The sequence below is a fragment of the Morchella importuna genome (genome assembly GCF_003444635.1).
Source record: "Morchella importuna strain M04M26 chromosome Unknown Morimp01GS011, whole genome shotgun sequence".
Taxonomy (NCBI): Eukaryota; Fungi; Ascomycota; class Pezizomycetes; order Pezizales; family Morchellaceae; genus Morchella; species Morchella importuna.
The window spans coordinates 892320-920317 of NW_025763408.1; the positions used below are offsets into that span (position 1 = coordinate 892320).

Sequence of the window (27998 nt, forward strand, 5' to 3'; positions counted from 1 at the left end):
GCGTCTAGGCCTGGCCCACTGCCAGGTTTCCCACTTTATCACATTTATCATGCATCCCACATACGTGTCCTCCCCCCAGGTCTAGCTCTCTCTAATGCCGCAATCGATTGTGTACCTGGGTGTTAAACACAGTTTTTTTTCTGTCATGCCCTACAAATACACACAGTTTTTCAGAAATTAATTTAGTAGAATAATCAAAACTCACGGTGTTGTGTGGAGCGCTGGAGGTGCATTCACCGTGCAATTTCTATGTCCAAAGCAGAACTTGCCTAGCCGCGCTGTTGTTGTGACTCATGAGCTGTGGTGCAATATTGCAAAGGTTCCTAGTGGTTTCTAGCAATTTGGCATAGCTCACTAGTCACTGATGTCCTCCCGCGTCTGAGCCACCTCCTCTCTACAATCTATACCGCAATAAGGCGTGAGAAGGCCGTGATTCACGAGCTTGTGATGTGACAGACATGAAGAAGACTTGGGAAAACCTCACCTCACCTGGCTTTGGGGGAACTCTTCGATCGGGCTTACTCTCGAGACAACAATGTACCTATGTAGTTTTGCCTCATTAATAAACGGTCACTGAGCTTTTGCTACATCACTAAGCGAGGTAAGATAGTGTAAAAATTAAATCAAGTGGTGTGAGAGCTCGCAGCATGCAACATCACTCGTTTTTACAGTTTTTTTCTTGTCGTGGTTTTCACAATAGATCGTGACCCACACCTAACGATTCATCGAGCAACTCACTCATCGATTGTATACCTACATGTAGTCGTGTATGAAAGAGAGGGTACTATCATGTCAAATAGTTATTACGATACCACGCTTATACAAAACACTTCCATCCTTCACACTGTTTAAACCCGCTATCCTGGTGATATCTTCATCTCGTTCAATCCTCGTTCTGAATAGCTAAGCGATACACTCAAAAGGATCATTAAGAATTGTAGGCTCGATAAGGCCAAATAGTCTACCGATCTCTAAAAATTTCATGCATACCTTACCGTCGAAACGCATACAAATCTGAGCCTTATTCAGTCGGCTTATCCAGAACGTAGGCTCACAATAGCTTTATCAGTACAAAAATCCTTTTTTAAGCCTTATTTCATCCTTAAAACATGCTTAAATAATACTTATTTGAAGCTTATTGGATTCATAAGCCTATTATGAGCCTACGATCTGGATAAGCCGACTGAATAAGGCTCAAATTTGTATGCGTTTTGACGGTAAGGTAATTAAAAATTTCGTGCGTAGCATGTATGCCGCCGGTCGACGTTAACATACATGTGCTTTTGCGGCCATCCAAGGTCAACCCTAACCCTTGATTTTCCCCTTACACCTATTTACACTAATTCTCGCTTAACCTAACCCTCGAATTCTACCACTTTTTAGGATCGGCTATTCTGGTTAAACACTACTAGTTTTGAAAAGCTATCTCGCTCAACAAAAAAATGATTAAAAATAAATAGAGACAGACAATTCATAGCTAATCACCAGCTTAAGCTCTTCTATGTGTTAGATCTTTTATCAATTGCGTTGTGTGGTTGGGGATAGATTTTCTGTGGAGCATGAGGTTTTCGTGGTATTTTGTGTAGGTTGTGTGTGACCGGCGCCATATGTGTTCTTTAATTGGGGCACAACCCTGGAGCCCTAGCCCTCGCGCCTTCGTTGTAGTCACTGGGTGCCAACAAGAAGTGGATTAGTCAGCCCACCCCAAGCAGATCTCTTGTTGGACGATCGCCTGTTGCCGTTGCTCTCTCCCCACCTCTTTAAAATTTCTCCCTTTTTTTTAATTTTAATTTTTTCCTCTAAAATCTCATCCCAACGGATATCTTGTCATGTATTTTATCCTAGCCATCCTTCCGCCGAATTTATAATCAGGTACAATTTGATGTGTTTGCTCTCTAGGCTCTTCGTCCCCCTCGAAAATCTACCTGGCCACTACCACCGCTACTATTACCCATATTCCCTCGCCCTTGTCTAAGCTGACCCCAAATTCATAGGTGATTTGGGTGACCATATCTGCTCAGAAAATTGCGTGAGACAAAATGTAGCCGTTCTTCTGCTCGCTGTCCTGAAAACAGACGAATCTGGCCACAATAGGCTATCGGTAGGCCAACTATTTAACGAACGGATTAAACGACATCGAGGATACTAGTATGAGGTATGATTTCTACAGATTAGGTTTTCTGCCTCTCACCAGGCCAACCCACGCTTCAGACCTATCAACTCATATAATATCTCGCTAGGTCTGCCGATGGATACAAGCGTTTCGAAACCTCCACTGCAGGATTAGAGTAGCACCTACGGACGTAAAATTAACATGAGACAAGGGGGGGGGGGGCGGAGGAAAAGAAAGAAAAGCAGAGACCGGGAAGACGAAAAGAGAAGTATAGGGGTGAACGATGTCAAGAACCAGGATTTTCTACTCCTCCTAATACCCAGCGTCCATACATCATGTATATACCTAAAGATTAGCTCCTAGACCGAAAATGAGAAAGGGCTCGCCAGCCACTTGCGTGTTCTAGGCATAAAGCCAAATCAGCTCTTTGTGGAAACTACCGGAGGCACGAGGTGTGTTAGAATCATTGAACTGCACTCTACGCCCGGCGGCGACGGTGTGTTGTGAACTGATAGTCTCTCGCTTCCGTGGTACCCAGAGCGTCCGAGTTGCATATATGTAATTCACAATCAAGACCATTAGGACGGGTTCCATGTTGTGGGTGATCTGGTGCCGCCCTGGCTGATGTGCTGTGACAAACTTTATTTCAGGCTGGGAACGAATCTACTGGGAAAGGAAGACTACATATCCAGAGGAAGAACGTTTAATGATTGAACTCTTCCATCTGGATGGGCTTCTGAGTAGACACTCGACCAACTTTTGCAATGGGAGGTCGGTTTAGCGGTACAAACCGGTAAAGAACTAAATAATAATGAGATAGTGAATACAGTTTGGGCCTCACGCGATGGTGGTTATGCTGAGACATAATGCACCTAAAACGATACAAGCCAACTAACCAAATAATACGGAATATTGTTTTTCCGCCTTCGGTAGAACCTTTGCCCCTCCAGAGCAACATTCAGCCCTGAAACAATGGCCCTGAACTCCAACCCACATGCCATTTATAGAAATGGTGTTACCGGTTTAACCATTTTGTCAGAGGTGGTTAAATAGTAAGTACGATTTTGAGATCATTTTGGTATAGGTAATACAATACAGTGACTTTTCATACCGGTTTCGACCGTTACAAAGTTTCTACCGTTGCAAACACTACACTCGACCCAACCCCATCCCTCTTACTGGACAACACCGATTTGACCAGAGCGACCCACGGGGGTGTAATCGCCGGGCATGAAGGGCCGCGTAACCAACCCGTGATAGGTCAACAGCGGATGAGCGACCCCCCCAATTTACTGTCTTTCTTTCCTCCCAATTAGGCTCTTCCTCGTTATGTCCCACGACGTACAGCAACCTTGTGAACGTACATGTACCTCCTTCTTCTCAATGTCTATATGTGTCCAGGGGTTAATCAAACTTCCTTTCTTGGTCTAAGAACGGCATCTCGGTGAATGAAAAGCGTAACGGCTGGGATGAAATTCATTATTGGGCATAGAGAAGGAGTGCATAGTTATGATTTTACGATTAGATTAATAGACAGCATATTTATTAATTATACCCAGTTTGGTAGACATTGTTAACGGGAAGTTACTTCGCGGCCACACATTGTATTTTAATATTATATATCAAGTGCCTTTAGATCGACCATAATACACGTGAGTCATGTAGTTGGGAGGAGCTTAGGAGTAACCCCGTCGCCTGGGTGGCATCAACACAGTCTAGTGTAAAGTCATGGCCGTGGCCGGCCGGCACTACACCCCGGCCCATAGTTCAGCGTGTCATGTATCCACGCCAACTATTGTGAAAGTTTGACCCGATGTGAGGATCCAACCTTACTATTATACAGCAGGAGACCTGTTCTTCCCTCGTCTTGTAGAATCCAGATAGAGGCATCGACTCAACAATTTATGAAAAGATGCTCACATACAAGAGTATACGATAAACACGAGCCAGTGGGAGTGTCTTTTAAACCGAAATGAAGACAGAAACTTTTGAGTCAAAGGACGAATGATAGTCCTATTATATATTCATCTATTTAAGTGTTGCTTCATTGGCTTTTCATAACGAGAGAAAGGGGAAAGCAAAAAGCAGTGACTGGGAAGGGGAAAACAAGAAAACAACCTCTAAGGAAATGAGGCAATATACCACGCACAATAACAATCATACCTTTTCTGTGACCACTGCGCCCTATCAAACGCCAGATCCATAGCTGCCTTCAGGCTTTCACAGCCTTTATGCTGGCCACCAATGAGTTCTTCGATTATATCATATTGAGAAATAACGTTCGTTTGGTAGTCCTCCCACGCATCCATCTGCACCTTTCTATCGGCAATCCAAAAGCTCTTTGTCTGTTGGCCAAGCTCCTTGAGTGAAGTCAGGTCCTCTTCAGTCACGCGCCTGAACTCCGCGCTGTCCTCAATCATCTCATGAAAAAGGGTTCGAGCACGAGCTAACTTGCCAGAGCTACTTCGTAGACCACTAGTGTTTGACGACATGTTCTATTTGATTTGTTTTCTAATGTAATTCGGGAGTTGCAGGTAATCGAGATATTCTAATGACTATTAACATTTCACAGGCTGGTCCAGATTTGGCTATTTTATACCCGTCCAAACTATGTTAAGTGATTGAATGTGTTGTTATTGCCCGACCGTTCAATTAACATACTATGTTCAATTCTGAGCTCTATTTACCGAGAACCAATAAAAGTTGTAGTATCTCTAACAAATGAAACATTGTGCCTGAGGTCATGCCCAACTACGTTACGATAGCTATATTACTATGGACAGCAAGGTATATCCCCACTAACAATTTAATAGTTTAGATGGATACAAGTAACTAACAGAATTGTCTCTTAAAATGTCAAGCCAAATTTGGATGTATAAACCTAGGTAGATTGGAAATCGTAAGATAGGCCGCTCCAGTAGGAACGAACACTAAAAACTGAAACCATCATGGAGTTTGTGTGTTACTAATATGCATCAGAACATATATATGCACATAAAAATTTCACTAAGTGGATTCCGATATTTCTAATTCGCGTTAGGTTCCGGTTAAATTATGCCCGACAATTTTAGGAATAGCGCGCTGCATAGTACATCTTTGGCCCATGCGTATACAGCAGAGCACGTTATATGAACGCCGGTCAGAGAAAACTTGATTATGGGCCCAAACCTAACAAGTCCAAATTCGCCAACCAATCCATCCAAAGGCTTCTCCTACTCATAGAGGATGTTTTAAAGGGTCTGTATTCTATTTCTCAGAGGTTCCTTTATCTAGTAGGAGACTCGACATTATGTTTGTTGAAACCTAATTATTGTTTGAAGATACTAGAAAGATATCAAGCGAATACTCCTAAATCCCATATTCTGATAGCACTATTGGGATATTTGCCCTTGATATAATTTACCTACCTAATCCTACTTGTTTCCCATATCTGTTGGTTGGGTAGAAATTGATGTTTGTTAGGTTTCCTTTTTTCTGGTTGTTGCGCTGCGCCCTGGCCCTTCCCGGCCGGCCCCACCATAAATTAAGTTTTCTCAGTCCCCCGTTCATATATACAGAAAAACTATATACGTTCTTTGAGCAGTTTGATGGGCCGCCACGGTTTGCGTATGAAAAAATGTCTCCCTGCGAAATCAGAATAACGAACACATTTAGTAAGTGGCTGTATATTGAGCATTAGTAGACAAAAACGTGTTTTCTAACACGAATATTTGAATTTATGAATCTCAATTACACTTGCTATTTATTTGAGTTTATATATTATGACAAGTTCGGACATTTCCTTTGACCCAGAGAAATACCCTAAAATTAAGAAGACTCTGCCTGTTTTCTGCAATACTCATCGTACAATTTTTGAGATACATGAGCTTTATCAAATGCGATATCCATTGCCATCTTCAAGTCCTCACAGTCTTTATGATTCACTCCAATATAATCCTCAATTGTATTGTATGTATCAATTACAGATTGCTGGTACTGATCCCAAGCAGTCAATTGAGTCTTTTGATCATCAAGCCAGTAGGACCTTGGTCTTCTGCCACTCAATTTGTTTAACCTCAAACCTGTATCAGTTAAGTTTTTGAACTTTGTGCTATCGCGAATCATGTCCGAGAACAGGCTTCGAGCCAAAGTTAATGAATTCTCCGAATCACCACCTTCTTTCCCTTTGTTTGAAGACATTATAACTGAATGTGTTAAGCTTGAGTGTTTGTTGTTGTTTGATTTGATTGTGGGTGGTAGCAAATATATCTGTTGGATTTATGATACAATACAAACCCAAACTTGGATCGAGCTGTTCTATATTGCGGAGAAAGCAAGCCAAACAATTAAATCGTGCATTATAGCTCAATTCAATATACTTTTACAATACTAAAGATGATCTGTAGTTATCATGAATTCAATTCTATTCTGTAATGCATGGCTATAACATCCTGTTATCATCTGAGGCTACTTAATAGAATATAACATATTAATCTGTAATCAAAAGATTAAGATTTGGTTCAGTATAGATATTGCGTTCTAAGGAAAGGTATTAAGTATGCTAAAACCTAAGAAGAAGGGTAATGCGATGTGATCTAAAACCGAGTGATAATTCAGAACAAATTTAAGCGAGAGCTTTCTCCTGCCAGCTTCCCGTATTAATGTCGACGCTGTGGTCTTTGTCGATACCGGGGCCATTCTGGATCCAACTCACATTGCTCTCTACAGAGCTGATCAAACTCCTTCATTGATTCATTTATCTTGTCATAGTTCTCATCGACCGCTCTCTTCCTCGCTACCAACGTTGGATATGATGTGTACCTACCGCGGTCCTCTAACAAATCGTAGGTTTTTCCGATGTATTCCTGTAGCTTGGATAAACGCCCTTTTTGTTGCTTAGCTTGTTGATCCCAGTATTCCCAACTCTCGCATACAGCGAAGTCAAGTCCTTGTCTGTTCTGCTCTATGTTCTCTGCAAATTTTGAGATGGCTTTCAATAGGTCGTCGAAGCGATCATTGCAGTACTTAAATCTCTGGTCAGACATTTCTAACTCGCTACGTTATATTGTTGAAGGCGTTAATGTGCGGAATTAGTAGAGCTCCTCTGAATGGTATTAGTAAACCTTACGACGTTTGACCTGGTTTTTAAGGACGGCATAGCTAGACATACAATTCAATGACAAGAAAGAGGAATAGGACCCTTACAGATTCTACTGCAATCAGAATATCTGACCTTTCCATCGTTCGCTGACTTTTTTTTTTTTTTTTGTTTAATTCATTAATTGCATGCAACATTACAGAATTGTTCGCTGACTAATTAAACCTAGGAACATTAATATATCGGTCACATAGAAAAACATATTTAGTCATTGAAGTCTACAACTTCCTTCGACCGGATCCTATACTATTCCCTATAATCTGCATAAAAATTGCGCGAAATATAATGACTATCTAGTGACTAGAATGACAGGGCCTTAGATAGAGAACTATAATAAAGCGGAAGTTCGTCGTACATTTTTCTACCAAAGAACACTGAAGAATAAAAATGAGGCTCCTGACTCCCCCGCCTCCTAGGAAAGGACGGGCTTGTCGTTCATTAGGTGCTTCATGTGCATCTAGCTAGTGGTAAGGATGGGGTTAAGAGATTATGTGTTGTGGACAATCACGAACTCAATGTGCAGTTATTAATTGCTTATTGTAAGAGACGATATAACGTGTATATGTGGTCTGGCTGCACGTTGGGAATTTGAAGTGTTCAGGGAGTATATATAGGTAGGTGGATTGAGTTGAGAATATATTAATATATCTTAAGGCGAAAGCATGTATATAATCTAAGACCTCCATCCCTACAACTGTCTTGTACGTTATGCAAGTTTTAAAGGGGGGTCCTCGAGTGTTGTGGGTTGCACAGATGGAGAGGCGCTAGCTTGTGCTAAGTCGTTTAATATTATCAAAAAATAATTGATCATTACTCGTCAACAGTCACTCTTATAATAAGGGGGGGAGTACCTTTGTAAAACCAGCTATAAATAACACTAATAACCTCTCCGCGAGCTTATATACTCTGCCAGGGAAGAGCCATTGAGTATTGTTAATCTTGAACCACAGGTACTCTGTCCGGCGTCCCTAATAACAGTATACGTACCAAGCTAGGCAGGAACTAGTAATGGCAAAAGGGTGCTAGAGGCAAAGGAAATCGGGAGGCATGAGGAATAGCAAGAACCTCTGCCGGCGGTGTGGATAGCACACTGCTTAGTTATATCAAGGGTCTCATAGATATACTTACAGTGCGACAGGTACGGATGCTAAAAAGGCTTCGATAACATAGGATAGTCATGCACGTGATTAAGTGCTAAAGTGTATTCCACTGGCAGGTGGTGTTGGCGGGTGCAAAACCTATTCTGGCTGACACTGTGCTGTTAAAGACCGCGAAAAGCAACCAAGTCCAACTATCCTCAGTCAAGATTACAAAAGCTGAAGAACAGTATTCTAACAACCAATTAAAATCACCACCAATATTTAAATTGTTCCTTACTCTTTTAATATCTTTATCTCTTATCCAATTGCAGGGCGATTGATTAAAAAAATGCCAATCTTTCCAAATCGCCGTCCTGGAGATAATCTCGGTGGATACATTCTAGGTCGTTATCTGGGGGAGGGAAGTAGTGGCCAGGTGTTTGCCGTCAGAGATGGCGACCCAGATAAGAAATATGCTGCGAAGCTTCTTAACAAGAACGTGTTGCTTTCAAAGAACTACCCTACTCGTAGTGTAAGTATCATATCTCTTATAATTTCAAGCATAGACTCTCAGAAAACATTCACTTACCTGTTCCATGAGCATATAGATTGAAAAGGAAATTTTGGCTATGAAAGAAATCTCGGAGATGAGTGGAAACTTTGTCAAGTTGATCGAATGTTTCCAAACCGAGTACGAAAGCAAGTGTATCTTAGTACACCGATGAAAGGAGGTGAAATACCTTATGATGTAGATCCTTTACTGATTTTTATTCTTCGATAACAGTTGTCCTTATCATCACCCGCGCTGATGGCGGCGATGTTTTCGAATGGAGAAGACATCACATGGTTCCAGACTACCGTGTCATCAACAATGTCGTGTTTCAAGTTGCTCATGGATTGGCCGTCCTGCATAAGGGTGGGTACGTTCACCGAGGTATTATACCCCAGTTATCTCGGCGTACTTGGCCTCTAGTTGATTGAGAATGGTGTTTACTAATCCATGATTCTAACAGATATCAAGCACGATAATGTTTTATTCCTCACCAAAAAGCAACCGTCGAGCGTTATTATCGCCGACTTTGGTCTTACCACCAAGTACAACATTAGAAGACCATATGATTCCGCCCATGGGTTTTGTGGGAGCCTTGACTATATTCCGCCAGAGGCTTGCAGAGACATGCCATACGGTCCATCCTTGTTAGTAAACACTCTTATCATTAGGTAATAGCACTATCTAAGTTATTGTGAAATAGTGATATGTGGTCTCTGGGTATCTTCACCATATCTTTCCTCACAAATCACTTCCCATGGGACCCTAGCTGTCACAAGGATCGTACCTTTCGTGAATACATTGGAAGTTTGACTGAGGGCTGGATTGATCCCTACCTTGATGCTGTTAAACTTAAATCCGGTAATCCAGTTATGTAACCTTAAATTAGCACGTTGTGTCACTAATGATTTTGCGTTGTTGCCTCAGCAAGGGATTTCATTTCTAAGTGCCTCATTGTCAACCCTAGGAACCGCATGACCGCCATTGAAGCAGTTCATCATCCGTTCCTTGAAGAGGTACGCGAAGTGGCAGACTTCTCCGTCATGTCCTTGAAGGAAGGATCAATAGGTGGCAATAGCGCCTTCCGGTCAGTCATGTCTGCAATGGCAGAAATCGGCCGAAGCATCATTACGAACTAGAAAACGGGTCTTCCCTTTAGCTCCTAGGTAAGGATATTCGTCTCATCTCAATTGATGGACACTGTCTGTCTTTAGTGGTAAGTGCTTTAGCGATAGTCCGCCTTATCCTTTATGTTTGTAGCTCTAACTCTCCTATCCCGCAGATATCGTTTCCCTTAGAGGTTTTATAAGGTAGCCTAGGGCTTTCTCCTTCCATTCATCACTGACAACTACGAACACCCTTAGTCTTGAATTGTCCTGTCTACCATTATTTCTCAATGATTATTTGCATTCATCTCATGCACTTGCCCTACCAGCGTATAAAGGTTATCGGTCTACTGGTTTTAAAAATCTGTCATAATCCATGGTTCCACGAGTGGCTTGTATTTGTGGAAGGTGTTATGGAAATAGCAGACTGTGGAACAATAAAACATTTTCAAATTACAAGTGGTTTCGTAGCCCGTGAATATTATCGCACATTCTCTTTTATTCTAAGATCTTCTAAATAATTTAGCGCTGCTCTTCAGGCATGCTATCTTTCTTCCCTTTCCTATTTTCTTTATCACCGGCCATGGCCATCACATAGCGATATTTCGTAATTGATCCTCTTGATGAGAACCTCCGCGTTTCTACATATCATGTAGGTTCTAGCAGGGATTTGGTTGTCGCCAAGCCTTCCTAAGAGAAGATCGGTTGCTTCCAAGCCTTTTCTAGAAACTGGAAGGAGCTTAAATTTACTAGGATGCCATGGCAACCAGTGTATACACCAAAGATCCCAAGACTTCGCCATCAACGAAAAAAATAAAAAATAGCGACAGGTGTAAATTTGCTAATTTGCATCTGTCCAGGTCATTTCGAAATATTTGGGATTTGTAACTTGTGTTTTGGGGGGTTGATTAGGCGGTTTCTATGGCCAACGGCAGCCAACTTTCCTCCTTGTGTACCACCCCCAAAAGTGAAGCGAAAAATAGCAGAAAATTAGAGAAATTACAGCCCGAAGCTGAAATACTTTCTGATATTTGTATTGCATAATCTTGGTTGCGGGACTTGGGTTTTTTGTTCAAATTTATAGCCTTGCGAGTTTGTGTAGTGGTTGCCATGGTATCCTAGATATATATCGCAAAGGTCTGTGGCATTGTAGTCTTTTCTCCACCTATATTTCTCTATCTGAGAATTAGCCCAAGATAACGTGTCACCGAGGCTCCCGAAAGCCATACACAGTGGCTCTAAACTGTGGATCCCTGCTGGTTTAGGTATTCCCAATTGCTTAGGATCAATTGATACCGCAAAACAAAGTCCCTTTGAGTCTCACCTAACGTGTTTCACCGGGAAAGCGATCGTCACCGGGAAAGCAATCAAGGGTGACAACGGGATGATCTAAAGTTGGTGAAGAAAGCCGAATTTATATACAATTACATAACCAAGTAGCCAGAGGTGTTATTTAGATGTCTCCCAAATAGTTTTGACATGATTTACCTCTATCTAGCGAGAGTATTGTTTCAGAGAGGTCGTTGACTGGGTTAGGGAGTGTAAGCTTTATCGACTTTACCAAATTTTGGTTTATATTCATTATAAAATAACTCCAGGATTCGGAAAGGACACAGTGAACCCTCTTATATGTGCCTGCCTTCATATATTGTGTTTTAGTGCCCACAACCTCATTTTGTGAGGTTCGGTTGCTTTCCCGGTGAAACGCGTTACCAAATAGAACGTATGATGTTTATAATTATCTTTCTCAGCACTGGCACCACAGACAGGCTGAGCTTTCCGGGGTCCTCGTGGGGTGGCTTGAAGAACTGTTTTTCTGTGTGCGTGCAGTGTAGCCGAAGATTATACATACCACTCGGTAATGCTCCGATCCTTATTCAAATTCTTAAAACTTAGGGTAATAAAATCATCTCATAATGCACAAATGTCCGAACCACTGGATCCAAAGAAAGACGGCCATCCTCTTCGGGCGGCTAGTTCTGATCCATCGCGTGGCAGACCCTCGCGTAAGGCCAGTTCTCCTCTGTTTCCTGTGAACAAGGACGGTTCCTCTGTCGTAATTGTATCCCCCACCATAATTATAAAATACGACCGGTGGTGATTTGATTCAGTCTGGGGAAGGAATGGAGCAATAGAAACGTAGGATAGTGCCTTTGCATTTCATTTGGAGTCGGCTCAATTTTAGCTGCACTTTCCACTGCCACGCAGTTATCTCCGCAGAACTGGCTCTTGTTTTGGAGACAGAGTAGCAACCAGATCCTCGAATGAGAAGACCTCCTCTCGAATTTCTCTCATAATGGAACTCAACCAATATTTACCTGATTGAAAGGAGTTTGGCTTACTGGATAGCTGAGAAGTATATCTGTCACTTCCTTCATTTAGAAATATGGAAATAGTCCCATTTCTTTTTTACATGCCATCTTGAGTAGGTGCGTAATTTTGCCGAGGAATACTTCGAGGCAACCAGGCCGGTAGCTGTCCAACCGGTGGCCACAGCCACCGACCACAGCACAACGTGAATAAAGGTCCAGCTCCAACGCCATTAGTGCGATGAACTTTGGAGCAGGCTCTAAAAACACAATGGATCTAATGCCATTCTTCTAATAGTGCTTATATTAAGCACCTGGAATTATCTTTGGCTTTTAGACACTAGTTACCTCACATTTGTTTTTTGAAGTTGTCTTTACGTCTCCCGATCCCAATGGAACAGTAAGTTATAGAAAGTCATGGCGAACTCCATGAACTCGGATAGTACGGTGCTCGGGATCCGGATACCTGCTTCCTGCTTCGAGTGATCCGCCCTACCCCTAACTGAAAGAAAACCATCGCCTAGTTGATCGTTTGGCTGAGTCTTATAGTAAGGTTTGGAGGAAGGACACAAGTGTTAGACGCTGGGTATTTATTTATGTTGTCCCCCATTTTCTCTGGCGATCATCGGGGTGTGTGACCGCGGTTGTGCGTCTGGGGAGTCGAGAGTGCGGTGTACGGATGGTAGACGCGAGGAGTGGCTTCCACTATTGAAGAGAGTGTCTGTGGAGGTTTAGATCTATAGGGGCGAGCTCTTGTTGTGTGATAGATGGTTAATCGGTGATTTGGGGAACACGTTTCCTGTTAATTTCCATTCACGTTGTGACCTACATAACCTTCCTACATATATTCACAGGTGAAAAAGTGCCGTCGAGTGAAATTCTACATTATTTAGCTGTCAGGGGTTACATACTTGTATACATTGAGAGTCGGAGAGGGAGCTAGATACTAAATACAAAACACATATGTCAAAACCAAGACCCATAAGATGGCCAGGAGAAACGGCGCGAAATTGGCCGTATGGAACGAGGGTTAAGGCTTAAAAAGTCTGGCAGTGAGATTAGCTTCAAATAAGGAGACGGTCGCTTCGAGGCTCCCGACTGCGCAGTCCAGGATCTAAACCTAGCAGGGCACTAGTAATTGTTATAGCAAGATGTCCTCTTTCGGTTAATTAGCATCCATTTAGGCACTACAGCAGGTGATCCGGGCGTAAATACAACTGCCGCCCAGCATAATTATAAGGATCATCGTGACGGGTGGTATTTTCTCTAATCTTATCGCACCGCTGATGCAACTGGGGGGTGAATTAAGCGGCGGGATTGGGTAATCGCATGAGACCCAACAGTAGCCGTGAAATGCTAAGTGGGGACTCGGATCGCTTGCAAGGCATCTTTGACGGCGCGGGAACTTCTGCAAAACCAGCTAACAAAAAGGAGAAAAAGGTATGCAATTCACCGAGACCCCGTAGATTATCATCTTGAACGTTTTTACCTAGTTGTTTAAATATGTAGCAAAATTAAACAAAGGATTTTTGCAAAAGGGTGTTTATCAAACAAACTTTGGACAGACTCAACTAGCGGAGGTTTGTATATCGATAAGAACAAGTGGACAAGACTGGTCGCTAGCCTATATAATGAGAATATTTTCGGAAGTAGCGTTACTGATGTAAGCAGGCTTTAGGGAGAGTCTCGGCAGGCTCCGACTTATCGCAGGTGGTGGAAAAGTAGCAATCACAGCAGGGAGAGACCCCACCAAAGAGTGCTCGCAACGCGCTCCTCCTGGTGAATTCCTCTTTCACATTACCCAGCGGTGCATAACCTGGATGCCGCTGAGGAATTGAGCTCAGGCACGGACTCTGTTTATTCCCATCTCGATTCGCGCTACAACCTCTGCCGGGGCTCTTTCACCCAGAAGGATGTGTGCATAAGCTAGTGCATGGACCACCTTGTCTTTCAGGATCGCCCTGAGCGCTCGACACCACCGCCGTAGAGTTGGCCTCTCATCGTCCGGTCGCCCCTCGATAGAACTACTCTTGGGTTCTCGGTATCTGTCGTTTGGATACCTCGACAGGTTGAAGAAGCCCACTGCATGCAAATAGTATATTCTTCGAACCTTTGCGCTATCCGCGCTCCGTCCGTGGCATAGGAACTTAAAAATCCCGGAGAATATAACACCGCGTCATTCAATGATGAGGTCCCATATTAAGACCTCTGGCTGCTGTCATTGGCGACGAGAATCGGTGTCATCGGGTCCTTCGTTGCCTTCGAAACGTCCTCCATGATAAGAAGGAGTTGTAGTCGAAAAGAAGAGCGCGACCGCATGAAATGCTCTTCTTCCGAGCACTCTCAAGGAAAGGTTTCGCCTTTAGTATGCCCGACTCATGCTGAATGAGCCATATAATATTATCTTTATTTTAACTCAATACTTCTTTTGCTGTCCTTGAATGGCCCTTTATTGCCCTCGAAGACCGTTGTCTTAGACCTTGAGGTCAGACAAGGACACTGGTGATAAAGACCAGGGAACAGCCGAACAGAGAACAGGCACTTCAAGGACACCCTCAATCCTCTGCTCGAGTAGACTGTGCTATCTGAGACTAAGGCCCTAGCGCAGTTGTAGGTCTATTACCCTCGGGCTAAAGAATTTTTGATGGTGCTGCCATCCATGAAGGATGGCAGTGATATATTGAGCCGTTACTATAAGGACTAGGTAGCTGCTCGGAGTAGAGATTGGAATCCGAGGTGAGGGTATTCACCACGGGTTATGGACTTGAATACCTCAACCACTTCTTCTGTTACATGGGGATATTAGCTTGGACTGGTCTAGACTATCTATCTTTCCGTATGGAAGGACAGATGCCCACCTGTGCAAATGACATGGTAGATCGTTGCTGCCTCCGACCTCCCCGTGAGAGGAGACTTATAGATCTTGATACGCCTGTTCCACGTTTAGCCTCTGACTGTATGAGGAACTGAATGGATGACGGTCAAAAGGCCTACAAGATCTATCTAAATCTTAAATGGTCAGCAGCCAGAGCCATGACCTCATGTACATACATCGGAGTGTCTTCGAAGGTAGTGAATAGTTTCCTTAGGACATACTCCCAACGAAGCAGTTCGGCTGAAATATCCACAATTACTTGCACACTAGTTGGGGGTTCGTCAGACCACCCAGGGCTTCCTTGCTATGTTATGTTGCAGGTAGGTGCCAAAAGCACTTCGGTGCGTACCATGTCATGGATATCGCAAACATATTGAACGAATCTTCATGGGGAGTTGGTGGCTGGGTGTCCGGTCCATGAGGCTTCAATGGCGAATTTATACATGGAACACAATGTCTCAAGATGAGAATGGTGAAGCAATATTTCGGAGAGAGAATCAAGCGGCCTCAGCAGCTATAGTACGGTCTATGATCCACGCTATTTAAGGTGCTATTCTCCCAAGCGGAAATGTTCATGGGGAGAGGAGTTGAGAGAGTTTCACATGGTCATACCAATTTACACTACACCGAGCAGAATTAGTGTTCGCTCTATGGTTCAAGCCCGGGCCAACCAGGTACCCTCTCCTGTTCTTCGAAATCTGTGCTTAGAGAGAGGCCAAGATACTTATTCTCTTGGGTAGAAGATGGGCTTTTGACGCGTAAGTATAACTGGCTATAACATGTTTCCATAACTGGGTATAACCTGTTTCCATGGTGTTCTATCTTGATAATGTCCACTTCTCATTGTATGCTGCCGTATACTACGGTTGCAGATCATTCCAGGTGGTTCTCCCGGCACAGGTTGTGCGGGCCGGGTGCAAAACCAGTTCGCCCGTCCACCTACTACAAATACATTTTCGCTATATCTGTTTCACTCCTTGACTTCTGTACACACCGCACCAAAAGATTACTTCAAACCTGTGAAATTATCATCCCCTTCACTGGCAAAGAAGTTTCTTCCCCTGCATCTGTTCGATCGATTTTTGCTCATCAAAACCTTCAAATCGAGAACCCGTTCACCAAGGAAAACACAGAAAAGAAAATATGGACGACGAACTTATGAGACAAGCCGCGATTGACCTCCCCACATTCACGTTTGGGCATCTCCTCGGAATTGGTGGGTACGGTGAGGTAGTAGTAGGAATTCATATCAGGTCTGGCATCAAGTATGCCATTAAGATTGTCCCTGCTAGCGACTATCCTCCAGACCGCAAGATGGTAAGCTTCCAGGACTCTCTCTCCACTCTTGCATCGTCACTCACTTGATGATTCTAATGTCACTTTGAATATAGTTCGATAGAGAAGTCCAAATCATGAAGGACTTGCTCGGATCTTCGACAAACATCGTCCAACTGGTGGATAGTCAGGTACGTGTGTCAAACTGTAAGTACAATTATATCCTTCATCTACCATCTCAACATTCCCCCCCCCTTCTGATACTAATATGTTCATTTTAGGGTACCTGATCATGGGGCTTGCGCTTGGAGGGGAACTCCTCCAAGCCGTTCTCTATACCGGTCGTGAAGACAGAGCGAGGTCAATTGTCCGTGATATCACTGAGGGACTTAAGGCTATCCACCGGAAAGGGATCATTCATTCGGGTTTGTTTTACTCGCTTTTCCCACTTGCTCAACTCCCTATAGTAGAAACTAATTTCGACATATTCTCTGTAATAGACATCAAGATGGCAAACATCCTTCTCACGTCAAATGACGAGAATTCTGTTGCAATGATCGCCGATTTTGGTCTGTCAAGATACGTCAAGGATACCGCTACCGCTTGTGGCGGTACCACGGGTTGTATGGCGCCTGAACTGGAATTGAATGCTTACACCTGTGGGACGGAGATGTAGGCACACTTTGCTTTTGACATCATTAGTGTGTTTGCTAATATCGTATGTTTAATATAGCGATATGTGGTCACTGGGGATTCTGGTTTGGGATATGTTCTTCGTGGGCCGCCCCAAGATGCAGTGGGACTTCGTTAGTAACACCAATGCGAGAATCACCAATTTCCCTGTGGGTAGAATTTCTCTTGAGGGTACGTACTTCCCGCAAACATTCAGCTGATCCACCTTATGTCAATAAATACTAATATCTCCTCTCTGAATATAGCGGAAAGCTTTATCAGACACTGCTTAAATGGTGACCCAACCAAGAGAATGACTGCGTCCAACGCTCTCGAGCACCCGTGGCTCAAGCAAGGTGGTAGGTTCGGTGTAGCTCCTCCAACTGTTTCAGCTATGCCAATCATCACACCTCTTCCCGTTCCTGCTCCAGGTGCTCCAGTTCGCAGGGCACGTGTTCGCGAAGCAGCCCCGGCTGTTTATCGTCAGAGACCGAACCGTTGCCTTGGCGACAAGAAGATCAGGAACGCCTCTTTCATTTGAGTTGCTTCATGGGCAAAGATTTGGAGTTATTATAGATTTATTTTATGAGATTTCAAATGTTGTTAGTGGGGGTGGTTGTACGCATTAAGGGCATCAAGTGGAGAGTTATTAAGGAATGGGCTTTATGGGTTTTATAATACCACGAAAGGGTGGTTATAAGAGAGATTGATTTGCTACAGAATAAAGCATCCCAATAGGAGAAATTGATGTGCTAAAAATAAAGCGTTTCAATAAGTTATAAGAAAATCTTGCTCATCGTCCTAGAACAATGTGATTCAATCGTGACTTTCAAGAAAACTCCCAGCCCACGTGGATTGATTGTGACTGGATAAGTAATATGATCGTGAAAAAAGAATCAAATGAAGTTATTAAAAAACACTGTAAGATAGCATGAGCAACCCAAGTTTCATTCGAAACCCACTTCATTTATCATCTATCCTTGGGGCTTGACAATTGATAATTAGCTCCAGTGAGGTAATAAGTATAGTTTTTGGTACTTGACGAACTATAGAGAATCCTGTCCTTCTCAAAATTATGTATATCTACTGCCTGGTAATCTCACTATAGGAATTATTACTCCTTGCCAAGCATTTGTCGAGTGATAACACATGATGAAGCCTATCGATCATTGGCCCGAGTGATACATCATGAATCACTTCACGCCAATATTACCGTTCTAGTCCTATCAGAACATTTTCTTTTCCTTTCTAACACGGCAGATAATACGTAAATTCATACTTTCACACCTTCGTACGATATATCAAGCTAAGGGTCTAATTTCCCAATTAATCTATGGTCTGGGTGAGACCTGTCTCTACGAGAGTGCATGGTTTGCAACTTCTATTAATGCAGAAAAGAAGAAAGAGAGTACATCTATTTCTACACTACCTCAATCATCCAGGTGGAACAGCGGCACCTGATCACTCCCATTGGCTGTACCGGTCAACGTTTCTAGATCATTAGATATTTTGTGATAGGAAAACCTAACTCTCCCAACTAGCCCTACCTCACAGCACCAAATAGCTTGGTTGTGCCTGGATTGGTGCACATAGACCTCCCTACCCACCTATGCAAGCAGCGGGGCCTTCGCATGTCGTCGTTGGAGACTAAAAAGGCAGGGTAACCTGGTGTCCAGGGATCTATCGAAGAACGCTTGTGTTACGATCGACACTAGATGCGAAGAGGAATTCCATCCATTCTCCATTAATCAAAAACCAGTGAAAGATCATGACTTCACTTTGAAATTAATGGGGCACTTTGGCTGAGATTGTTCACTTTTGTGTCTTACCTGCCTTTGTGTCTTGGCGCCAAGACGTGATCCTCATGTGTGCTCTTGGGAGTAGAGAAAGTCGCGCACGCCTGGTTAGGACTGAAGGTGTTTGGGCAGGAGGATTCCTCCTCATTGATGATCCAGCAATGATATCTACCCCCAGTCCCTTCTATAACAGATCCTGTTAAGTGCCTCTATCTTCTCTGCGGGCACTTGACCTGAGGTCGGACCTGAAGTCAGGCAGGGTAATGCGAGCCACTTGTCCTCCATGATCATGACAACGAGACCGACAGATCTAGATATTTTAACGTCTATCGTGCGCGAGACAATACACTGTAATAGAAGTTCAAAGAAACTCCTAATGGAGTGTCCTATATTAATTATAGATATAGAAAAGCTAATAGCCCCAACCACTTCACTTCCAATGGCAAACACACTCCGTGTGTGACATGTACATTCTACGGTGCTTTATTGTAATAGATTCGTGCACGTCTGGGGACTCGGGGTATGCTTTCTCTCTTCACCAGTCGACAGGTTGGACCTTAAGTGTAGCCAGTAATACGAACTGTACGAACTACCAAAGGTTTTAGGAAACCAGAGTGATAACTTGTGACTGGCACAAGACCTACCGTGAGAGCTGCTCATCAGGCTCTGAGCTTTATTGCATTCATTGATTTGAAGCCATTTAATTACTTTCCTATTTCCTATTTTATGACAATATCCTGTGTATATATTTGCCTGGCCTTATAATTCGAGAATGTAACATGGGAAGTTAGAGTTTTTGATTCAAGGAGGTGTCTCTTGGCCGTGCATTGTAGAGGTATTAGCGAAAAACCATGCAACCAAAAAAGACAAAGAAAAAAGGGGGGTAGAAAAATCATGTATTTCATCCGTTGAAGTAGGTTTCGATTTTCTGGGAAACCTGTTTGAGTCTCTTCATCGAGAAGCGCAGATGCAGTTCGTTGATGCTCTTCTCGCACAAAGTGTGCCCAATTTTACACAACGCGCCAAACACGCACTAGCGCCAATCAACCACAGCTCCTGCATTCCCAATTTCTACTATTTTCTCTCCACCCCGCCATAGAATGTCGCACCGTCACAATCCCAATTGACAATCACCTCGCCTCTACTTTAACCCGTCGTTCCCCCTTCTACGGCTGAACACCACTGTCCTGCTCTTATTCCACAGCTCTGAGTCCTCTTGTTTCCGTCACAAGAAGCTGGCTGTGTTGCATACCGTGAGGGACATTAGCTTGTAGCTTGACTTGACTTCACTGAAAGAATACTTCACGCCCTCAACGACAATACTCGACGACGACGCTCCATATCTTCTTCAGGTCTTCTAACTACCTACACAATAGCAACGACAACTACCAGCATCACACCATCTTCTCCCAATATCGACCTCCTTCAACACCGGACTGTTACGTTATCTTCTCTTAACACCAGATCCTCTCTCCTCACCCCAAGGAAATCTCCATAACCATCAACATCAACTCACTACCAACAACGACATCAACCTCGTCAATAAAATCAACATCTTCAACATCGACATCTATCTCGCCGCTCGCCCCACCTATCACCTCCCATCTCAACAACAAAAAAGAAGAAATGTATCGCCACAATGTCCCCCGCACCCCCGAAGTCGTCCGCGGCTACCTTCTGGGCAACACCCTCGGCGCCGGCAGCTTTGGCGCAGTGCGCAAATGCACACATCTCGCAACAGGAAAAGAGTGTTGTGTCAAGGTTCTCCCGAAGCACAAGAATTTAAAAGAAGAAGTATGTGCCATTGACACTTTCCCTCATCCTACGTGCGCGTAGTTACTGATAATAGGATGTGCAGGTAATGGGAGAAATTGAGATTCTTGCAGCACTAGAGGGCGGGAGTGGGCTTTGGACGAGGATGTTGGATGTAGAGCAGGAGCATGATGAGAATTGTAGGTTTTTTCTTCTCTTCCTCGTCTTCTTTTCTTTCCCTCGCTTCCTCGTCTGCTTTTCTTTCCTCCCTTTTCCTTCCTCTCATTCCCTTCTATTTTCTTTTTTTTTCTTTGTGTTTTTTCTCTGTTTTTTTTTCTCTGCTTCACCTTTTTCCATTTCGTTTTCTCTCTTTCCCCCGCTCTTATTTATTGAGTTGCTCTCTTCCCTCCCCTTTTGCCCTTTTTCCTTGTCTTGTTTTTTTTTTTTGGCCTTTACGGGTTTTTCTTTTCTTCTGTAACGCGCATTAGCAGACTTTGATCCTGGCCGTGAAATCGAACTAACACACAACGCACAGGGTACATCTTCCTCGAACTCGCCGATGGCGGCGACCTCTTTGCCCTCTACGAGTGCCAGAGCCTCCGCACCCCCTTCCGAACCAAAGAACTTCTCTACGACATCGCCAAAGCCCTGCAAGAACTCCACGAGCGCTCTATTGTCCACCGTGGTAAGTTAAATCCCCCCCTCATAGCCTACCTCCATCTAACGCACACAAGACATTAAACCGGACAACATCCTCCTCTCCACCCGCACTCCAGCCGCCCGCGCCCTGCTTGCCGACTTTGGCGTCAGCACATGGTGCGACGGCGCGCAGGTACTCGATGGACGGTGCGGCACGGCGCGCTACATGGCGCCGGAGATTTGCGCAGATCGGAAATATGGGTCTCAAGTGTTTGTCCCTCCCCTTCCTCCTCCTCCCACCTAATCGTCACAGACAGTAGAGCTAACGGTTATTCGTGTGATAAATAGTGATATGTGGTCGTTCGGATTAATTGCCTACATCCTAGTCTTCGGCAAGCCCCTCCTTCCCGAAGGCGCCACCGACGACGAAAGCATGCAACTCAACGCTGCACTGAAGCCCGGCTTCCTGAAGAACACCGAAGGCCACAGTGCAGAGGCATTCGGATTCATCAAATCACTCTTGCGCATTAATCCCGCGAAGCGACTAACTGCGCATGCTGCAGTGAACCATCCTTACCTCCGCGCGGCGAGGCTGAAGAGAGAGCGCGAGGCTATGTTATTCAAATACTCGTCCGCCGGGTTGGAAGCAAAGTTTAAGGAGGAGAAGGAGATGAAGAAGCTCCGTGAGCGACTCAATAGGCTGCATGTTGCTGAGCAAGTAAACCAACGTATATTGTTATCGACGCAAGCGCCGACCGTTCCAGAGGATACGGAGGCGGCGGCACAGAGAGGGTGGAACGGTAGCGGGGTAGAGATTAAACAGGAAGAAGAAGACGATGAGGATGTGTGGGTTTCAGTTGCGCGTGAGAGTGTCCGTGAGCGAGGTCGGCCTGTGAAGAGACGTCTTGCGATTCCACGCCCTCGTAGAGCTGCTGCTGCTAACAGCGAGGCTGGACCATCCAACATTGCGTCTGCAGCTGGACCATCCAATATTGGTACTGAAGCTGGGCCGTCAAATACCAACACTGCTATCCCATCAGCCCCTGCGCCACAGAACCGGCGTATGGTCTACCTTGTTGCGCCTTCAGCTCCACGAACGCCCGCAGCAGCCACAAATACGAACATTAATATCAACACCAACAACAACGGGCCATTGATCAACCTCTCGTCCACTCCTTCGTCTGCTACCCCAGCTCCCAGAGTCCGAAGTGGCATCCCCCGCTTCACCAGCATTCCCAGATTCACTGGTAACCGTGAGCAAGGTGATGAGTCACCAAACTCGAGTCCTCCTGTAGATGGTGACCTTGATGACCGCTATGAAGATGTGTTTATGCATAATTTCAGGATTGAGCAGAACTATTATCGGTGCCCGCCGGGCGTGGAGATGAAGGATTGGTACAAGTTCATGGTTCCAGGTCCGCGGTTGTGAGGATGTTTGTGGGAAATGGGGTTGCTGAAAGTTATATCATAGCGTCATTTGGAAAGAGTCTAGCTGGCGTGGAGAGATCTACGTGGCATAAAGACGGAGTATCAATTGGAAGAGTATATAAGCATTGTTGGGTTAGCATTTGGGTATATAGGCTGCAAGGCATTGTCATTCTTTAGTATGAATACGAATAAAAAAATATCAAAATATTTTCTGCTCTCTTCTCCGTTTTTAGTGTGTATTTGATGTTCAAAGCAATAGTTTTATTCGATAGATATTCTTTATTATAATTTCGAAGTCCTCCATACTGGGCCGGACCAATCTGTTGGTATGACTTTGTAAGAGTAAATAATACAACCTGATGACCGCCTTTGTGTCGGGAACTTTCGTACGAGAGCGCCCACCAACTATGGAGAGAGAAAAAAAAGGAAAAATAAAAAAGGAAAGAAAGGTAAGCCAACGGTACTCTATTGAACACCTCCCTTGCAATATAACATTCAGCACAGAATAATGTCCCATGCGCTAGAGACCTATTACACACCAACCTGTCGTCCCCTTGCCTCGAAAGAAATCAGACAATTAATGAATTAAACAAAAAAAAAAAAAAGAAATCAGACTATGGTGCGGTGAGTGCGAGTGATAATCCATGATCACCAGTTCCCTCTGCGTGTCGTGTTCACCACGCGTAAAACATTAGAGCTGGTTGCAGCACAAATAAAGTAGCATTAGTTCATGAAATTTCATAACAAGCACCCATGTCTGCGAGCAATGGATAACCGGTGTAAGGTCGTCGTTTACAGACTGTCAATCGCCAATCTATGCGCTTTCTTACTTGCATGGAGTAGTCAGTTATATCTATATCCCGATATCACTATGGCAATCGAGAGGGCTCTCTCAAGCTTTGTTGTTTCGACAGATGTGTTCGGTGGTGCTCCTTTTTGACCTCAAATGTTGTCTAGCTATGTATTGTATCGTTTTCTTCTTTTTCTTTAATAATTTACTCCTAAATCCAAATAGTAAAATGCCCGTACTGGAAAAAAGCCCTATAACTCAATCCAAACTTCCTCACGTTCTTCAGCGCAAAACGTTGTCACCAGCACCACTAATTCCAGTTCTATTTAAATACTAAATTTCTCGTGCTTGAAAACCATTGAATGACTTCCCCATACCACTGAGACATTAAGGGAAGTTAACAAAGACGTAACCTCGCCCAGGTGCCAAGGTAAGTCCGATGGGTGCAAAACCTCAAGTTGCTACCACTATGTGTCAAGAAGACGAACCGACAGGTTGGCCTCTCTCTCTTCTTGTTTCTCTTTCTTCTTCCTTCTCTCTCTCGTAGACCTGTGTATTATGCGAATTTACCTGCAGATTTCAAACAAAATCTGGAGTTTGACAAGACGAAATACCTTTTCGAATCTCTGCCTTCCTTTTCCATCTTTAATTCAGTCCACACCCACGACGTAATATAGCAAAACCTGCTATACAACCTTACGGAAATCAACAACTAAATTGGATTAGTTCTGGTTGTTTATAAATCGGGGCGGAAGACAGAAACATTTACAACCCTATTTCTCCAAGCACAACTTCTTTCCCCTCCCATCCTTGGCCGTCACATCGAGATTCCACGACGACTACAGTATAGCAAAAGCTCCTATAGTCTCAACTCAGTCAAACAACCAAATTACGTTGTTTAAGAGTCTGTATAAATTAAGGCAACTTCACTCAATTTGACTGAGCTGAGTGTACCTTGCGGAAAGGTTCTCACCAATTTATCAGTGTCAACTACACCTCGGGAAATCAGCCAGTGCTTCAAAACTCGCACACAAAGAAGAAAATTAGAAGGACACATTTCACAACTTCTCCCCACTTCTCCCCACCTGAACCCAGCCAGACATCTCCAAACTCCCTTACTGCACTCCATCTCCCATCGATCCCACCCCATTTACACTCAACAATGGCCTGCCACCAACTAAACCTTAACCCCACTCCAACCAACCCACCACCCGCCTCCCCTGGCTCCCCCTCTAAAATTCCCGACACTCTCTGCCCGGGCTATATATCCACCAATGGCGAGTGGAAGCTCATAGACAAATTGGGCGAAGGTAGCTTCGGCATCTGCTTCAAAGCCGAACACACCACAAAGCCCGGCGTTTTCGCGGCCTTCAAGGTTTTGAAACTCAGAGGCGATGCTCAAAAAGACCGACTATTAGTATGTCTCAATCCAATATCCAATTGATAGGGAGTACGTAGACTAATCAGGCACATGTATATATAGACTAGGAGCTTCAAAGAAGAGTACAACGTAATGGAGCGGATCCAGAAAAAAGATGCTTATACACCTAAGGCCTATGGCTTCACTTCCGAGGCGGGACGATGTAGGTTCCACTGTTGCTTTTGAGTATCATTATTGTTTTCGAGTGTTAGAAGTTGATTTCTGGGTGTTGTATATACAGCGTGCATCATCATGGAGTATTTCGACCACAACATGCTCACCATCAAGGGCCACCGCCTCTTCGGTTTTGCCGCTATCCGTGAATACGCCCACGACATTGCACAGTCACTCTATGCCATGCACTTTCAAGGTGGCACGATACACAAAGGCACGCACCCATATCTCCCACTTCGACCCCTATCCCAACAGCTACTGCTATTGTTATGTATATATTAACACGCCTGACAGACGTGAAACCCGATAACATCCTCGTCCGTGAACCTCACAGCGACCCTTCTGAACGCACCGAACCCTTCGCACCCATTGCCTTCCTCGCCGACTTTGGCACGGCCTCCTGGGACGTATGTTCCACAGTTCGCAGGGACCCCAGCCTTGGGTGTGATGGAACAGCGGTCTACACCAGCCCCGAGTGCTGGGTTCTGGGCGAGTCACAGCGTGCCCCGGCCGATATGTGGGCTATGGGTATGGCTCTCCTGTCTAGGTGGCTGGGGTACCATCCGTTGGATGATTTTCTGGGAAGAGATCGGAGTACGAGGGGGGCGAGATTTTGTCTGTTGATGCTTAAGGAGGGCTGGCTGGAAGAGGCGGGGTTCCTGGAAGGGATGTCGAGAGATAGTACGTCTTCCTTGATGTGTTCTCCTTTTGTTGTTCTCGCCCCTTTTTTCAGTCAGTTTGAAATCTTTATATCGTCTTCATCTATCGATATATATATATATCAAAAGAACCATACACCTACGTCACCTCTCGACAAAATACTTTCCATCCCATATCACACATATATGATACTAATCACCCCCTCCACACAGTGAGCTCCTTTTTCTCCTCCCTCCTCACCATCTGCCCCCGCCGCCGCCTCACCGCTGAGCAAGCACTCTTCCACCCATTTCTCACCACCACACGTCTTAACCGCCAACAACACAACATGTTAAGACACGGCTGTCTCCTGCATCCACTCCCAATCCCCCCTGCCACCGTCAAGGCCAGCGTGGACTCAGACCGCAGCATCCTCCCCGTCTCCTCACCCACCCCACACCCGGGCTCCAGACCTGTCAGCCCATTCCACACGCCCACCAACATAGAAAGAGCCCTTGTTGATGCAAGCTTCAAGCTGGACAGCGGGCGCCTCCTCAAAGGGGCGGCCGTGGAGAACTGGTCGGCAGTACAGCTTTTTGTAAATGGCCCCAACTGGGATCGCGATTACGTGTCGGAGCACGAAGAGGTGCTGGCTGGTAATGCCCCGCTGAGGAATATTGAGAATGCACCGTGGCAGCTGAACCCACCCATTGGTGCTGTTCAGACGAGTGATACACCATCAGCGGGAGATTCTGAACATCTAATGGCAGGGAGGGCGTCTCAGTCTACCCTCCGACCATCAGAACATGCCTCTCAGATTCCGGCCGCGAGAGCCTCTCCAGGAGCACCACTGCGCCCTGTTATGAACCGTACTACAGGCATCAAGAAGAAGGCGAAGAAGCCGGCGACTCCAAAGCTCCATGGTACCCGAGCCTTTACTAGGGCGCAGGAGCTTGTCCTAGTTGCGGCTGCGGAGGCTGCGAAACCGGCTGTTCGCCGCTCTGCAAGGATTGCGGCTAAGAGGGGAACGAAGGGGGAGCATGATTAGTCGTGAAGCAGAAAGCTAGGATGTTAGGGATTATTGAACAAGGAAGTTAGTCAATTATCAAGGAAATTAAGGAATTGGGGGGCGACCCTTGGGTATTGGATGCTGGGTGGTTGGGTGTTTAGGGTTTTTTGTATATAGTTGGATGAATTTGGATGGAATATGGGCATCGTCACAGAACGATATGGGTGAACAGTTGAGGGATTGAAGAAATGAAGAATTGAAGTCAAGTAAAATGGTTCAGCAGATCGTACGTTGCAGAGATTTTCCGCATGAGGATACGTTACTCGGCCTCGTGTACAGCATTAGTTCTTAGCCTATTGTGGTTACCACAACTGAACTATACCACAGGCTAAAATAAATAAAGTTTGGGCTAATTGATACTTGTACTGTATTCTCAACACTTTTCCTCTTAATGGAAGTAACCGGGCTATCGCGGGTGTCATAAGGACGATATACGAGGAGGTCATTGTGTGGTCTCTGTGCCAGTAGTAAGGTTGCATGCAATTAATGAATTAAACCAAAAAAAATCTCTGTGCCAGTGGGGTCATGGGATATCACTTGTGTGATCAGAAGAAAAAGGAAAAGACACGCAACCCCAAGCAGGAGCAGGAGCATGATCACCTCTCCCCTAAGCCTATTCCGTTTCACAACCAGCAGTTCCTCACCAACCCAAACCACCCGGTCTCGGATAAAAAGAATTATCCAGTTGGCTCTACCTGGCTTGTTCTTTATTTCATTCTGGATTCGCACCAAGTATCCCTGCTGTCGGCACAAGTCTCCTAAATCAAGGTGCATAGACCACTATGCCAATAGAGCTTAAAGGACTGCATGCTAGGGGAAATAGTAAATGGACACATAAAGTTAAAATCCACTAGTGGCCTGCACTACTAATGTATGAATGCTTACGTACGTACGACTAACACCCAATATAAACACCGCACCTTAATCTGCGACTATCACTACATGGCCTACAACCCTTCATTCATACCCTTCACATCCCTCATATTCCCCTCACTCTACGTGCCTTCCTAATACCATACCCCCTCGCCTCTTCCGCCACCAGCTAACACGCCCACTGACTGTGATTCACGAGATACATCCCCCTCACTGAGCTCTCTACTTATCTAATCTAGAGATGACGATCCCGCGCGACACATGCACTTTGTGAACCGTTTTAGGGGAGCAAAATGCAGTAT

General features: G+C 44.7%; 6 protein-coding genes across 6 annotated transcripts; 4 read left to right on the forward strand and 2 right to left on the reverse strand.

Annotated features, from left to right (window-relative positions):
• Positions 1-4233: 4233 nt before the first annotated feature.
• On the reverse strand, positions 4234-4605 carry LAJ45_04636 (uncharacterized protein; the record flags this gene model as incomplete). Its single annotated transcript, XM_046114213.1, has 1 exon — positions 4234-4605. The coding sequence occupies one exon, from the start codon at positions 4603-4605 to the stop codon at positions 4234-4236; it is 372 nt and encodes a 123-aa protein (XP_045972735.1).
• A 2145-nt stretch (positions 4606-6750) lies between these two features.
• On the reverse strand, positions 6751-7137 carry LAJ45_04637 (uncharacterized protein; the record flags this gene model as incomplete). The annotated part of the gene is made up of 1 exon (XM_046114214.1): positions 6751-7137. The coding sequence occupies one exon, from the start codon at positions 7135-7137 to the stop codon at positions 6751-6753; it is 387 nt and encodes a 128-aa protein (XP_045972736.1).
• A 1541-nt stretch (positions 7138-8678) lies between these two features.
• LAJ45_04638 (uncharacterized protein) lies at positions 8679-10018 on the forward strand (the record flags this gene model as incomplete). Its single annotated transcript, XM_046114215.1, has 6 exons — positions 8679-8861; positions 8938-9034; positions 9114-9245; positions 9343-9526; positions 9583-9740; positions 9807-10018. The coding sequence occupies 6 exons, from the start codon at positions 8679-8681 to the stop codon at positions 10016-10018; spliced, it is 966 nt and encodes a 321-aa protein (XP_045972737.1).
• Positions 10019-16312: 6294 nt separating this feature from the next.
• Positions 16313-17657, forward strand: LAJ45_04639 (uncharacterized protein; the record flags this gene model as incomplete). The annotated part of the gene is made up of 6 exons (XM_046114216.1): positions 16313-16486; positions 16561-16651; positions 16726-16869; positions 16945-17116; positions 17178-17308; positions 17383-17657. The coding sequence occupies 6 exons, from the start codon at positions 16313-16315 to the stop codon at positions 17655-17657; spliced, it is 987 nt and encodes a 328-aa protein (XP_045972738.1).
• A 2881-nt stretch (positions 17658-20538) lies between these two features.
• On the forward strand, positions 20539-22732 carry LAJ45_04640 (uncharacterized protein; the record flags this gene model as incomplete). The annotated part of the gene is made up of 5 exons (XM_046114217.1): positions 20539-20706; positions 20771-20864; positions 21200-21349; positions 21399-21573; positions 21652-22732. 5 exons carry the CDS (start codon positions 20539-20541, stop codon positions 22730-22732), a joined length of 1668 nt encoding a protein of 555 aa, XP_045972739.1.
• A 1951-nt stretch (positions 22733-24683) lies between these two features.
• Positions 24684-26802, forward strand: LAJ45_04641 (uncharacterized protein; the record flags this gene model as incomplete). Its single annotated transcript, XM_046114218.1, has 5 exons — positions 24684-24938; positions 25005-25104; positions 25183-25311; positions 25410-25796; positions 25988-26802. The coding sequence occupies 5 exons, from the start codon at positions 24684-24686 to the stop codon at positions 26800-26802; spliced, it is 1686 nt and encodes a 561-aa protein (XP_045972740.1).
• Positions 26803-27998: the final 1196 nt, after the last annotated feature.